Source organism: Gossypium hirsutum, chromosome A11, assembly GCF_007990345.1.
Source record: "Gossypium hirsutum isolate 1008001.06 chromosome A11, Gossypium_hirsutum_v2.1, whole genome shotgun sequence".
Taxonomy (NCBI): Eukaryota; Viridiplantae; Streptophyta; class Magnoliopsida; order Malvales; family Malvaceae; genus Gossypium; species Gossypium hirsutum.
In genome coordinates, this window is record NC_053434.1 from 38,147,603 (window position 1) to 38,162,485 (window position 14,883).

A 14,883-nucleotide genomic window follows, 5' to 3' on the forward strand; every position below is an offset into this window, starting at 1 on the left:
TTCAAGTGGCCAATCTTATCTCCCTGAAATTGCAGTGGAGCAGATTGAAGCCACTAATCTTATCTCCTTAAAGTTACAGTAGAGTAGATTAAAACCATAAACCTTATCTTCCTAAAGTTGCAGTGGAGCAGGTTGATGTTACAAATCGCGTCTCCCTGAAGTTGCAATGGAGCATATTGAAGCCATTAGTCTTATCTCCCTAAAGTTACAGAGGAACATATTCAAGATAGCAAATCTTATCTCTCTAAAGTTGCAGTAGAGCTGATTAAATCTACAAACGACAAATCTTATCTTCCTGAAGTTATAGTGAAGAAGATTGAAGTTACAGGTCTAATATCTCTAAAGTTTTAGTGGAGTGCATCGAAGCACTAATTCCTATACTCTTTAGGATGCAACGAGATGGAATCAGGCTACTTGAAGGAAAGAAGCACCAAAAGTCAAGATTCGATAAGACCAGACAAAATTGGCCCTTTTTGAAGTCTTTTCACCATTCACGTTACACGTCAACGAGCAATGAGGGCAGCTATAATAGGCCAATTTTGGCCTGGCCTAGTTGAATGGATAAAACCCAAACAAATAGAAAAAAGTCCAAAGTTTTTTTAACAGTCCATGACCCAGTCCATTTACAAATTAGATAGCTCAAATTAAAACCCAATTACAAACCCAATAATCTAAACCCTAATAGCCCAATACAGCCCAAAACAAAAGTAAGCAGAAGAAAGAAACAACCCTAGGTGCGACGCACCTAGGTCTCTCTACTACTGCTCCGCCCCATGCACGCCGTACATCAACAGGCCTCCCTTGCATGCCATCGCCGGCCTTGCATGCGTCTGACACACGAGCTACCACCGATTGGTTGCTCACGTCACCTACAAGACAAAGACAATACTCAAGAAAACAACGAAGAAGAAGACAAAAAAACTAATAGCAAACAACTAAGAAACAGACAAAGAATAGAAACAAACGGTCTTGTATTCGGCTATAAAGCCCAAAACTTCATCTTTGTATTTTTTTACGCAAAAAAAAAGAAAATACAAAAGAACTTTCGAACAGAAAGAATAGAAATTTGTTGAAATAAAAGGTGATTTTCACTTTATTTTTTCTTTTATTATAATCTTGAGTTTATTTTTCTTTATTTTTTCATATATACGAAAATAAATAAAAGGAAAGAGAAGGGGAAATCTCACCAGAATCGCTCATGGTCACGTCGTCGAAGATCTCTTCTCCATCGTCGGGATCGGATCTAAAAGGTATGGGGAGAGGCCCTTTTCTTTTGCATTTTTCAGGTTTGGAGAGCATGGCCTTCCGAGTCCATTTGGAATGGGGCTTCGTGCAATGCCAGCCATTGGCCACGACAGTGACGCGGTGGACTGTCGAGAACCCTTTTGGCCGGAGACAAGAGGAGAGGATGAGAGGGTTTCAAAGGTTTCTTTTTAGTTTTTTTTTTTTAAAAGAGGGCTGAAATGAATGATTAAAAAATTTTGAGCTTAAATGGAGGCATGAAACAGTACCGTTTTGCACCAAGGTCACCAACGCCAAAATAGTGCCGTTTAAGGTGACTCGTGCGACCCGACCCGTTTAGCTGAAGATCGGCCCGTTTTCAAGGCCCAAATGGGAAAATTACTGTTTTAATCCCTCCGCATTGTCACTCTTATTCAATTTTGCCTCATTGTCTTTTTTTATTTTTAAATTTCCCGTCTCATTTTATTTCTTGCGTGATCTGGTCCTTTGATTTGTCGAGGAAACGACGCGTTTAATTGGGGCTTGGGATATTTTCCCATTTAATCCCCACTTCTTCGCGTATTTCATTTAATCTTAGGTTTTGTTATAATTATTTTATTATTTATAGTTTATCCCCTTTAATTGCATTCTTATTCTAATTAAGTCCTCTTTTATTCAATTTCAGCTTTTATAAACTAATTTATATATTATTCATTTTAAATTTTTTTATATAGTATTCATTTTAAACTGTTTTAATACATATTATTTTGAATTATTTTATATATTAATTACTTTACATTGCTTTATTTATTTATTTTAAACTCTTTTTATATATTATTTTTGAATTGTTTTATTATTATAAATTTATATATACTGTTTATTTTTAAACTCTTTTTTTATATAGATTATTTATTTTCAAGTTTTTATATATTGTTTATCTTAAACTCTTTTATACATTATTCATTTTATTTTTATATATATATTATTTATATTAAATTATTTTTTATGTATATTATTTCTTTTAAATTTCTTTTTACATATTATTTATTTTAGACTTTCTATATGTTATTTTAAATTGTTATATATATTATTTATTTTAAGTTGCTTTATTTTATTTTAAATTGTTTTATGTTATTTATTTCATTCTTTTGATTATTAATGTTGGTGTTTAAGTGACATATGTTATGTGATTATTGCCATTGTGTGTATTATAATTCGTTCATTCGTATTTTTCATATCATTGTCATTCACTTGTACAATATTGTATTCATGAATTATTATTTCATGCTCATTACTATATTTTTATTTCATGTCATTGCATCGTGAATTAAGCTCCAATGTATTTATCCAATATAGAACATTTTGGTTTTACTCCAAACAAAATAAACACACATCGTAAATGTAGTACTCATTATTATTCAAAAACAAAAATTTTCAAAATAAGGCAATATTTCGCATTTTGGGAATTCAAGAAATCATACCGTAACTTACAGGGTTTCAATTTTCTTGTTTAACCTAAATAGCCAAATATCCTTTTAAATTTCAAAATACGTGAAATTTCAATAAAATTTAAAAGCAAGCTTATTCTCAAGGGTTCAAAGTGTCATGTCCTAACTTACGGGATATGATATTTTATTACCTCGAGATGAGAGAGTCTGTAGCATTTCGTTTAGGTTTGTTCAAGCATTTTTAAAATGAACATTGATAAAAAAAAGGATCATGTTTTAAAATCTTTTCAAAATTTTCAGCATTTGACATTGAGAAGTTAATTAATCAATTAGGTACCAATTTTGAGCGTGACGAGGGTGCTAATCCTTCCTCGTATGTAACAGACTTTCGATCCCATTTTCTCAAATTTCATAGAACAAAATCGTTGTTTTAATAAATCAAAATATTTCATTAAAACGACAAAATTACTCTGTGATCCGATCACACCTCAAAAAAATCGGTGGCTACTCCCATTTTTGTTTTTAAATAAAAGTCGACGCCTTTTCAAAAAATAAGGTTTCGACACTAAAGATAATGAATATTTCTCATTAAGCTAGGCTTCGCAGGCACATGAAAACCACACTACGCAAACAACTATTATGCCTTTTGTTTGTTCATTGTTTGTACTATAATGCTTGAAAGGGTGCTCAGTCCCTTCTTACTCCTTCCAAGCACATAGCTTATATCTCACTAGTGGTATTAAAGTTTCAATTGGTATCAGAGTTTGCCACTTAAAGTAGCTAAAGAAAAATCCCCAACATCGTCATATTTAAGCTATGGAAGGTACATTTACTTCAAGACTCTCTCTACTAGAGGTTAGCAATTATGCTTATAGGAAAGTACTTATGAAAGCTTACATTAAGCCTATTAATGAGAAAGCATGGCATATTGTGTTAATTGGATAGGATCCATCCAAAATGGATACTGAAAATGGAAGAGTTATTGAGTTTAAAGCGCAATGGACAACTGAGGAAAAAAAGTTGGCAAATGCTAACTCAAAAGCTTTGTATGTGATCTTTTGTAGAGTTGACTCGCAAAAGTTTAAAAGTATTGCCAAATGCATTATTTCGAAGATTACTTAGGGTATCTTGGAGATTGATTTTGAAGGAATATCCACTATCAAGCAGTCAAAAATGTGCATGTCGACTTTGAGGTTTGAGAGCCAAAGAATGCAAGAATAGGAGACTATTTCAGAATTCTATGCAAAGTTGTGTGATATGCCAAACTAGGTTTTTGCTCTATGAGAGGAATATTCAAATACCAAGCTGACTAGAAAGGTGTTAAAATCTCTTCTAGAAAGATTTTCAATTAAGGTCAAAGCTATTAAAAAGGCTAAAGATTTTAAAGGTTAACTATTGATAAACTCATTAGTTCCTTACAAACCTTTGAAACAAATTTTGATGAGACTAAATGTAGTAGAGCCAAAAGGAGATAAAAATATTGTTTTAAAGGTAAATAAGGAAATGCCAACTCCCAACAAGCCACCATTGAAGATCTTTAGGAGAATGTAGCCTTACTTAGAATTTTAGTAAAGCTTTAAAGAAATAGACTGGAAGATTCAAAAGGTTTAAAGTCAATGCTAATATTCCCATAAATAAGTCAAAGAGAATAGTCATTAAGGAAGAACTTGAGAAAGAGAAAAAGAAGGGGGCACTGTGTTTTGAGTACCAAGGATATAGTCATATCCAATCTGAGTGTGCTAACACTCTGAAAAATAAAAAGAATTCACTCCGTGTAACTAGGAGTGATGAGGATTCATCTAGTGGATCTTATCTAAAAGAAGATCAATGAATTTTTATTGCTTTTGTTGCCAATATTGTTTATTATGGATATTTAGATAGGGATTCTAATCTTGGCTCATATGCAAAAATTCTAAAGACATAAATAATTTTTAGGCAAATGGGGACAAGTCTATGAAATTAACACTCAATTGTAACGACTCGACTTTCCATGGTGCCGAAAAATGTTATTTTGGGACCTCATTTTTATAAACCGAGCCCATAAATGACACACCCTGGATATTTAAATCGATAAACTAGATTTCTTTGACCAATTGGGATTGAAATGGAACTAGTGAACATGTTTATTATGCATGTTTTTGCTAATATTTTAACCACTCCTCGCAAGCCAGTAGTTGTTCTTTTTTGTACCGTGTTTTCCACCTCGCATGTGGCAAACTACCTCTGCTACTTTGCAAACTCGCCAGTTCGGGAGTTTGCCACTCCTCGAGCTCATTAGCTTACAACCTCGTATGTTACATCAGTACCTCGCAGTGTGTATAACACATTTTAAGGTATGTATTACGCCTGGGGAAAGGAAATGTGTCACTGTGCATGGCTAGTCCAGGCCCTCAATTATAGAAATGGTTAGTAGATTTGTGTGTGCATGAACAATGATTGGTTGAAGAATATTTAATTTAAATTTTCGTCCAGTATAAATTACACAGTGAAAGAAGACTTCATTGTCTTTCTAAGTTTTTCCTTTTGTTTCCATTGACTAATTTTGATTGGGGAAACTCCAATTGCATGTTAGAGAAATTGTGGTTTTGGCTTGCTTAGAGGCTATTTTTTCGAGTGGTATTGGTAAATTTCTTGAAAACTCTTTTGGTTGTAGCCTGTTATTTAAGTTGCAATTGGAAATTATAATAGAGAGAGCTTATCTGAAAGTTTTGGAATGGATAGGAATCTCCCTTTCTATTGTAAATGATGCATGTTACATAGTTTTTAGATTCTTATCTACGTTAAAGAAATTAGTTGATGTTGTGGTTAATTTCATTGTAACTGTGAATATTGAATGTATATAGCTAAAGAAGTGGTGCAGGTCCTAGTAGAAAAGGGAATGAGCTCGTTGCGTAGATAAAATCATCCTTAACAGATTTCTAGTGAGTTCTTTTAACTATTGTGCTTAAATATTGATGATATAACTTAAAGATGTCACATGACTAGGTGAAGTTTGGTTATGTTTTTTTTGTTACTCCTTATATGTTGTTTAAGTTTATGTGAAACTTGTTTTCTATCAATTTATTAGTATTGATTGATAGAAATGTTACCAACCTACATGAGTTGATTCTCATATAAGCATTCTTGTGTTAGAAAATGGTAACAATTATATTGAATGTGTTTATGAAAGATCGAAATGGTTACTCCTTCCTTGGTGCACAAGCTTAGTACCCGAGATAAAGGAAATAAAGGAAATAAATGTGACTGTTGAAGTGTGGTTGTGATGGGAGAATCGAATGGATAATAATGATATGAAATGATGTGTGCTTTGCCTCCGGTAAGGCATGTAAATGCATAGATTGGCGAAAGACCTCGACCTTACAAAGGAACACGAATGTGTTTAAATTAACAATGAGGATCTGTAGAGGTAGATTGGTATAAATAAAATATGGGCTCTTCGGAGCAATGAAAGGATCAAAAGCCAGCACAAGGAAGGGTCAATAAACTATTATGTGCGTACTGATTGTAACACCCCTAACCCGTATCCATCCCTGGAATAGGGTTGTTTTATCAAACTTATACATTAGCATTTGTACAAAACCGAGTCATAAATTTGTATTCCAAATCAAACTTTTCAAATTTCATCAAAAAGTCCCTAATATGGGCCTACAGGGCCCAATATATGCTTTAGAAGTGATTTGGAAATAAACCGATAACTATGGAAAACTTTGAAAAAAATTTCTTGAAGTTAGGGGCACACGCCCGTGTGGCCAGCCCCTGTGGCTCCCATGGCCGTGTGGCCAGCCCGTGGGCAGTTCTGACTTGCAAATTCTTTAGCATCAAAGGGGCACATGGCCATGTGGTTAGGTTGTGTGGTAAACTAAATTTTCACCATTTTTAAGTTATTTTCACACGATTTTTGACACGCGACCATGCTTGAAAGTCGTGTTCTTCACACGATCAAGACACATGGCCGTGTCTTTTACCCGTGTACTATCCTGACTTCATATTTAAAGATACAGGGGACACACAGTCATTTCACATGCCCGTGGGCTATCCGGGTGTCACACACGGCCTAGACACACGCTTGTGTGTCTTACTCGTACGGACAAAATAAGGTCATTTCCTAGCCCTATTCCTCACCCAAACTTAACCATTTTCCTGCATGAAAACTTACAAGTATATACCATCCATTTTAATCAATTTTCGATATTCAAATTGATATGTAATTTTTTTCAATCATGTTTCTAAACTTACTCTTACATAAAATTTGAAAATTTAAGTTCATGGATGGTTTTACTTAACTTGATTAACCAAAAACAACTCATGATACAACACCATACCACATCATCATTAAAACATACATTACTAGCCATTCCAATGGCTAGATTACAAACCAACATTTTTAAGTATTACTTGTCCATATTAGTCTATACATGCCATTATATTAAAATAAGTTTAACATATATACCAAAATCAAAGGATTGATAGTTTGATGATAACTCCGACCCCAAATCCAACCTTCACGAGTTTTGAGCACTGTAAAACAGGAAAAATAAACCTAGTAAGCATTAATGCTTAGTAAGTTCATATAACCAAAATACACTTACCATTCATGTTCATCAAGTAATTCATACATTAAGTAATATGTCTATTAACTTAGTCAATTAGCAAATAAGGCCTCTGCACAATCATTCAACCAATTGATTTGTTTCCAAAAATACTAAAATGCATAGATGAGCTCATCATGCCATTTCTCTTTATATCACTATGTATGTCGTTACCGCTGAATTATTGAATTTCTGATGGGCCTTTCCTTTTCTAGTTGTACACTTGAGGTGTACATTCCTTTCCAAATGGTACACACAAAGTATACCTTTCCCTTTCATATGGTATACACAAAGTATACCTAACCTTTCCAAGTTTACACACAAAGTGTACATAACCTTTTCAAGTTGTACCATTTGAGTACACAAATCCTTTTCATGTATTACCCTTTCAGTTTACATTCCTTTTCATAATGAGATCAAAAGATTATTCTTTCGGAAGAACCTTTACTGCAACATATGCAGGATCTCATATACACGGTAATCACCTGTCCAATCGGAAATCAATATTCAAACGGATTCATGTACCATTTCATCATTTACATGTAAATCACAAATCAACATTGGTTTATTACATGTACATACCAATTACAAAGCATGATACACATAATTCAACAATCAATTCAACACATTTACATGCTTAATTTAGTTATACGAACTTACCTTGACAATTGATCGAATCTACTAATCCGAAACTTTTTCTTTCCCTCGATCTTTTTCTTTATTCGACCTTCCGGATCTATGTAAATAAATTTAATAATCAATTCTATGATTTTTACATTCAATCAAGCCCATTTCACATTTTAGGCAAAAGTACCATTTTGCCCCTAAACTTTTAATTAATTCCAATTTCGTCCCTAGGCTCGGAAATTGAAATTCATGCAATTTACTCCTTATTCCAAGCTTATTCAAAATTCTAACATAACTTTTACAACACATGTATTTCATAAATTTTAGAATTTTTCCAAGAATTTCACTACTTTGCAATTTAGTCCCTACACATATTTTCACTAAGAAACACTTTGTAAAAGTGGTTTATCTATCAATAATCTTTCATTTTATATCAAAAAAATTCAATTTACAGCATATTCTTCCATGGGTAATTTTCTAAATTTTTGTTTTCTTTCAATTTAATCACCCAAATAAAGAAATTAAGCTTTCTCGATCTCAAAAATATAAAAATTACTAAAAACGGGGCATAGAACTTACCAAATCAAGCTTGAGAAATTTCCTCTCTCTCTCTTAAGGTTTCCATGTATTTTATGAAGAGGAAGATGATATAAAATGGATTTAATTTTGTTTAATCATTTATCATACTTTATTTAATTCAATTTCCAATTTAGTTCTTAACCTTTTTCAATTTTTCCATGGATGACTCATTAAAAATATCTACATGTTTTTCATCAATGGTCTAATTTCCATATAAGGACTTCTCACTTTTAATTCTATAGCTATTTAATCCTTATAACTACTAGAATTCAACTTTGACATTTTATTCAATTTAGTCCTTTTTGCAATTAAACACATAATTGATAAAAAAATTTTGATAAAAATTTTCATGCAATATTCCTATCATAATACCTATCATTTTATGAAATTTAAATAATTTCATTTTTCGGACTCGGATTTGTGGTCTCGAAACTACTATTCTAATTTCACTGAAATTGGGCTGTTACACTGATTACATAAAGTTCTCTGTGTGAACTGTCTATACAAAGTATGTGCGTACTGATTATGTAAAGTTCTATGTTTGAATTGTCTATGCAAAGTATGTGCGTACTAGTTATGTGACGTTCTATATGTGAATACAAAGTATGTCTGTACTGGTTATGTGAAGTTCTATGTGTAATTATTTATGCAACGTATGTGCGTACTAATTATGTAAAGTTTTATCTGTAAATTGTTTATGCAAAGTATGTGCATACTAATTATGTAAAGTTCTATATGTGCACTAGCACTGTAACATATGTATTGGCTGATGTTACAATATAGTTGTATAGAAATTGTATCTATATAGTAAAGCACGTGTCAGGTGTATTGTAATGTATATGTGAGTTGTGATGACAAGCAAGCTGTAACAATATGTGAGCTATGGAATATGCAAGTCATGTTATCTAAGCTCTATGTAAATGGTTATGTGCGAGCCAACCAATTACGTCAACGGATTTTGTAAAGTATTCATGTACGTGCGAACTCGAGCTCTCTAAAAAAGGTAATTATGCGCAATTCAAATTGATGAGTGTGTTATGGCAATGTTTAAGTTGTATCATTGTGCGTACTGACTCCGTAATCTACTTATGTGCTCACCGAGATAAGGTGCGAACTGACTACGTAAGATGGTAAGGTTTGAAAATGGTTATAGGAATTTTTGTAAAACTTTTTCCCGAAAAAAACCTAGAAAACAAGAAAACAAAAACCTAGCCTAGTGGAGCCGGTGGTGGTCCAGCGGCAGTGGTCAACGGTGGCCCAACAGTGGTCGGTGGTGGCCTGATGGTGGCGGTGATGCAACAGCCCGATTTTGGGCCTAGTCAAAATAGTGGTTTTGAAACCACTATTTTGGGGTCAGAGAAGTTACTTTTAATGTTATTTTATGTTTTATAGGATGAATATATAAGTGCATGAAAATTTTGGTGAAATAATTTTAGCGATTTCATGCTTAATTGCGAAAAAGGATTAAATCGCATAAAGGGCAAAAGTTTTGTTTTGCTAGCTAAATATGTTAAATAGCTAGAGAACCAAAATTTAAGGTGTTTAAAGTGAAAATAGACCCTAAATAGGGTGCTTGGCCGGCCATAGAGAGAGAACTTGAAAAATCAAAGTTTGTGGGTATTAGGTAGCTTATTTGGCATTAAAATAAAAGAAAAAGAAAAAGATGTCATCTTTTCATCTTTCTTCCTTCCCCCACCGAAAATACCAGAAAAATAGAAGTTTTGAAAGCTCAAAATTTCAGCAACTTCCATCCCTTGCAAGTGATTTTGATGATCATTTTTGTTGATTTTTGTGTTTTTCGGACCCTTGTAGCATAAGCTAACTAAAGGGGGGACTATTTTGCAAAATGGTTGAAAGTATAGGGTTTTTCCATGAAAGCATTTATGTTGTTTGTTGAATTTTTATGGAAGAAAATGAGTCTTGGTTGTATAACAAACAACTTTTGTGAAATGATTTTCATGGAAAACACCTAAAAGGGCCATTTTGTAAAATTTATAAAATAGGTAGTAATTGTGTGAAATAGTGAAAATTTTGGTTGTCATAAGATTAATAATTGGTCGGTTAGGCTTGGCTAATAACGAAATTCAATAAAAAATGATTTTCGGGCCTAAGGATAAAATGGTCATTTTCTGAAAGACTAGGGGCAAAATGGTCATTTTGCAAAAAATATGAATTTTGATCATCCAAATTTATTTAGTGATTAAATGAGTGAATTTCATCATGTTAGATCAAGAAAATCGATATTTGGGCTTAAATCGAGAAAGTGCATAGTTAAAGACAAAAAGAGAATAATTAGCTGAAACTGCATTTGAGGTAAGTTCGTGTGGTTAAATGAGCATGATATTTATGCCATTTTTATTATACTTGAAAATATATCTTTCCATGATTGTGATAAATTTTATGTTGATAATATTGTATATGAGAAACTGATGTCAAATGTAAATAACATTTATGTGTTGATTGAATGCTTGGAGATTTGATGGAATAGGATATTCCATTGAAACGAGTAAGTTGTATGAAAATAATACAACTACATTGTTATTATATGTGTTTAAATGGATATAGCATGAATTGCTTGGTTGTGGAAATGATTATGCATGATGAATATTGAGATAGTAGAATTCCCGTTTGAACTTTAAGAAACAATTCAGATATTCATGCCATGACATTCGGGTTATTTGTGTGCTAGTGTAAGACATGTTTGGGACATGCATCAGCTACATTATGAGAGCTAGTGTAAGACCATGTCTAGGACATGGCATCGACACGGATATGTGAGCTAGTGTAAGACCATGTCTGGGACATGGCGTCGCCTTGATTTTGATAGTCATTGTAAGACCATGTCTATGACATGGCATCGACTTGATGGATGAGCCAATGTAAGACCACGTCTAGAACATGGCGTCGGCATTATACCCTATGTTTGAGGCTTAGTGAATATCCGATAGCTTTTGGAATGGTTCAACATTGAGAGTTATGGTTTAAGCTAAATGAGAAAGGTTGTGACCATATTGTGAGTGGTACAGGTACTTACATGAAATTGATGAGATGTGAATTCAATTCATGTTATATGATTAGTAAGGAATGAATATGAGCATGTTGAGTAACACAAGTATGTATGCCAAGCTCACGAGAAATGATTTCAGTTTATGATGCACATTTAGTGAAGATGTAAATAGGTAATTCATGCTTATGAGAATGATTTTTGTTATGACCTTGTGATTATAGGTCTATACTTATGATTTATGAATATGTAACCCTACCAATGTGGTGAAAATGAAATAATATAGTGTGATAAACGTAGTATCGTTAATTACACTAAAACAGTTTTAGACAGCAGCCATAGTCCACTTTAAAAATCCACCAAAAATTGTGGAAATTGAGCTAGAGGCTGAATAAAATATGAAATTAAATCCTAATAAGTCTAGTTTCACATGGAAGAAATGGTGTAAGCAAAAGAGTTTCATATTATGAAATATTTTAATTGTTGTGAGACAGAGTCAGAATGACTTCGAAATCCCCTATTCTGATTTGATAAAATCATTGAAACTTTAAAAAATATATTTATGAGTTATAATATATATGCTTAGAATTATTAATGAGTATATTTTCAATAGAAATAGACGGGAACATCATCTGAGTCCCGTATTATGAGATAATAGATTTTAGTGAAGAGGGGTCAGAACTTTTAGACAATGAAAAAGAGTAACTTTAAGGAATAAACTGTACTAATTGGCTAAACCAAAAATTATAAAAATTTTATGGTAACAAGATATGTGAGTCTAGTTTCAGGTAAAATTAGTGGAACTTAATTTGGAGTTCCGTACCTTCAGATATAAATAATTTAGTGACTATGACTCGAGAAAATAACTTGACTAGAACATGAGTAAAAATGCAAATAGGGTTGTATTTCCATGAGAAGCAAGTTGATAAATTGCTTATTATCTTCATACGGTCTTACTAAGCTATAAAGCTTACTCACTTCCTTTCCTTTCCTTTAGTGTTTTCAGGTTAGCTCAGGGTTGGAGATCGTCAGAGGCAGCATCACACTATCAAGTCACTACGTTTGGAATAATGAAGCATATATTAGAAATTTCAAGTGAGTGGCATGTATAGGGATCTAGTTGATTGACATGTACTATTTTGCTTTGGCCAAATGTGTTGGCTTATATTGAGTTATATGTATATGGCCATGAGATGTGGCTCATATTGATTTTGGCTTGTAAGCCTAGCTATTCATGTCATGTCTAATGTTTATAAGGTGATTATGTTTGTTTGCCATGCCTGGTTAGTAATATGACATGTGTGTTGGGTGTATGCTCTATGACCAATTGAGGTGGTCATAGCCATGTAGTAATCACACGTTATAAACACAACGTGATAATGATTGAACTTGAGTGCTTGATGGATAAGTTGGTAACCATAGTATAATGGTAAAAGTGTTCATCAAAATGACAAGTCTTATGAATGTGAAATAAGGAATCTAGACTTGGTATTGCATGAGTAGATGCATTACTTGTAAGAGGACATGTTAATGTTAAGGATATGTCTTAAATAAAAGTGTTTAATCACTAAAATGATGTCATGATTTGTGATTTGATGTGCATAAGGTTGTAAGCGATTATGGGTAACATGAAGGCTTGGAAAATAGCCTAAGTATTGGCCACACGGGCTGAGACATGGCCGTATGTCTCAATCGTGTGAGGGACACGGCCTGGAGACACGGGCGTGTGGCCTGACCGTGTGGTTCGATGTGCATGCTGATGTCATAAATAGAGAGTTACACGGCCTGAGGACATTGGCGTGCCAAAGGCACACAGGCGTGTCCCTATGTCCACACGGGCGTGTGACCCTGTTTCATGGGAAAATTTTCTAAGTTTTCCTGAAACTTCTCAAAGTTCTCGGTTTAGTCTTGAATCTATTCTGATGAATGTTTTTGGCTTCGTAGACCCAAATAAGGGACGACATGCATTTGTTTGAAAGGTTTTGAATTAAAAGAGATTTTATGGCCTGATTTTTGCATGAATGTGTATGTTTAAGTCCAGTAATGCCTCGTACCCTGTTCCGGTGTCGGACATGGGTAAGGGGTGTTATAGGTGACATGGAAATGATAACATAAAGATAGTGATGATGGAAACGTGAATCGATACGTAGCAAAAGACCATGGTGGCAATATTGAAGACCCAAATTATGCTTTGGGGTGAATTTTGTAATTTATTTTTTTATTATTTTTTCTAGGATGGAATCATAGAAACTTTTACTAGTTTGAGTCATTTAAATTTTATGCTTTTATATTTATGAGATACGCATGATGATATTTTTATGACTACAAATGTATATTCATGAGATAAGCATGCTATATAGGTTAAGGGAGAATGCCACATGTACTTGTCGGGCATATATTGATCATTCATGATTGAAACCAAAAATTAAAAACCTTGTATGTTTTTAAAATATTAGTAGGAGGAGGTCCCTAAACAAGACCTACAACCTCCATCAATGGTTTCTTATGATGGCATGAAACGGACCTACCCCATGTGGATCTCACTGAGGAGATCTCCTAAAAGTAAGTAGAATTTTCTTATGATTGTATGATAGTTGGATCGACCTCTGTGGTAGGTATTATCATGCGATACATCAAGAAATTATGTCTTCAAAGAGGAAAATTAGTCACAGCATGCTACTCAATAAGATTGTCCCAAGATGACTCATTGTGGTTCATGATGCGATAGGTGTTGAGTTGATGGTTATACTCTTAAGATCATCTAGTTAAGTAATTCCCCAATGAACTATAATTAAGTCAGAATGATGGTCAAATGTTACACGATTATTAGTATGTATGAATGTCTAAGGAATTAGATTCATGTACTAATTGGATGGAAATTTATGTTCTTACTAGTTGACCATGATCACCCCAAGGTGGCTTGATTCAATGAGTGTAGGAATTATCGTTGCAACAGCTTACAAATGTTTTCAAGGTTTAATTTAAAATGCATGCATAATCTTAATGCACATCACAATGTTTCAAAACATTTTCAAACATTTTCTTAATACAAAGATATTAATGCATATCAGTTGGACTAGATCCTCGGAGCAATTGTTGTGTTATTAATTGAATTAGCTCTTATGAGCATTTGGCGTGTTTTCAGTAGGACTACTGTGCTCGTATCTGTAAGTCATTCATCATATCGTAAATTATTGTAATATACTTATTTAATGACTTTGAATGGCATGACTTTTCCTTGATATCTTGAATTGACTCCGTTGCGGACATGCATGTTTTCCTAAAATTATTATTTGAGCATCTGTTATGCTAGATGGTTAACCGTGTACTTGTATCCACTTATTGTTCATCAAGCTATGTTTTATTAATCTCTGAAAAATTATTGAAATGTGGAAACTAATTTGTATTATTGTAC

The 14,883-nt window shown here is 33.3% G+C and overlaps 1 protein-coding gene across 1 annotated transcript in view; it reads left to right on the plus strand.

Annotated features, from left to right (window-relative positions):
- The first annotated feature begins 1,297 nt into the window (after window positions 1-1,297).
- Window positions 1,298-14,883, plus strand: part of LOC121210004 (uncharacterized) — a 29,898-nt gene continuing 16,312 nt past the window's right edge. The window contains exon 1 of the mRNA XM_041082063.1: window positions 1,298-1,425. Coding sequence (XP_040937997.1) covers window positions 1,298-1,425 — 128 coding nt within the window. The remainder of the gene's footprint in view (window positions 1,426-14,883) is intronic.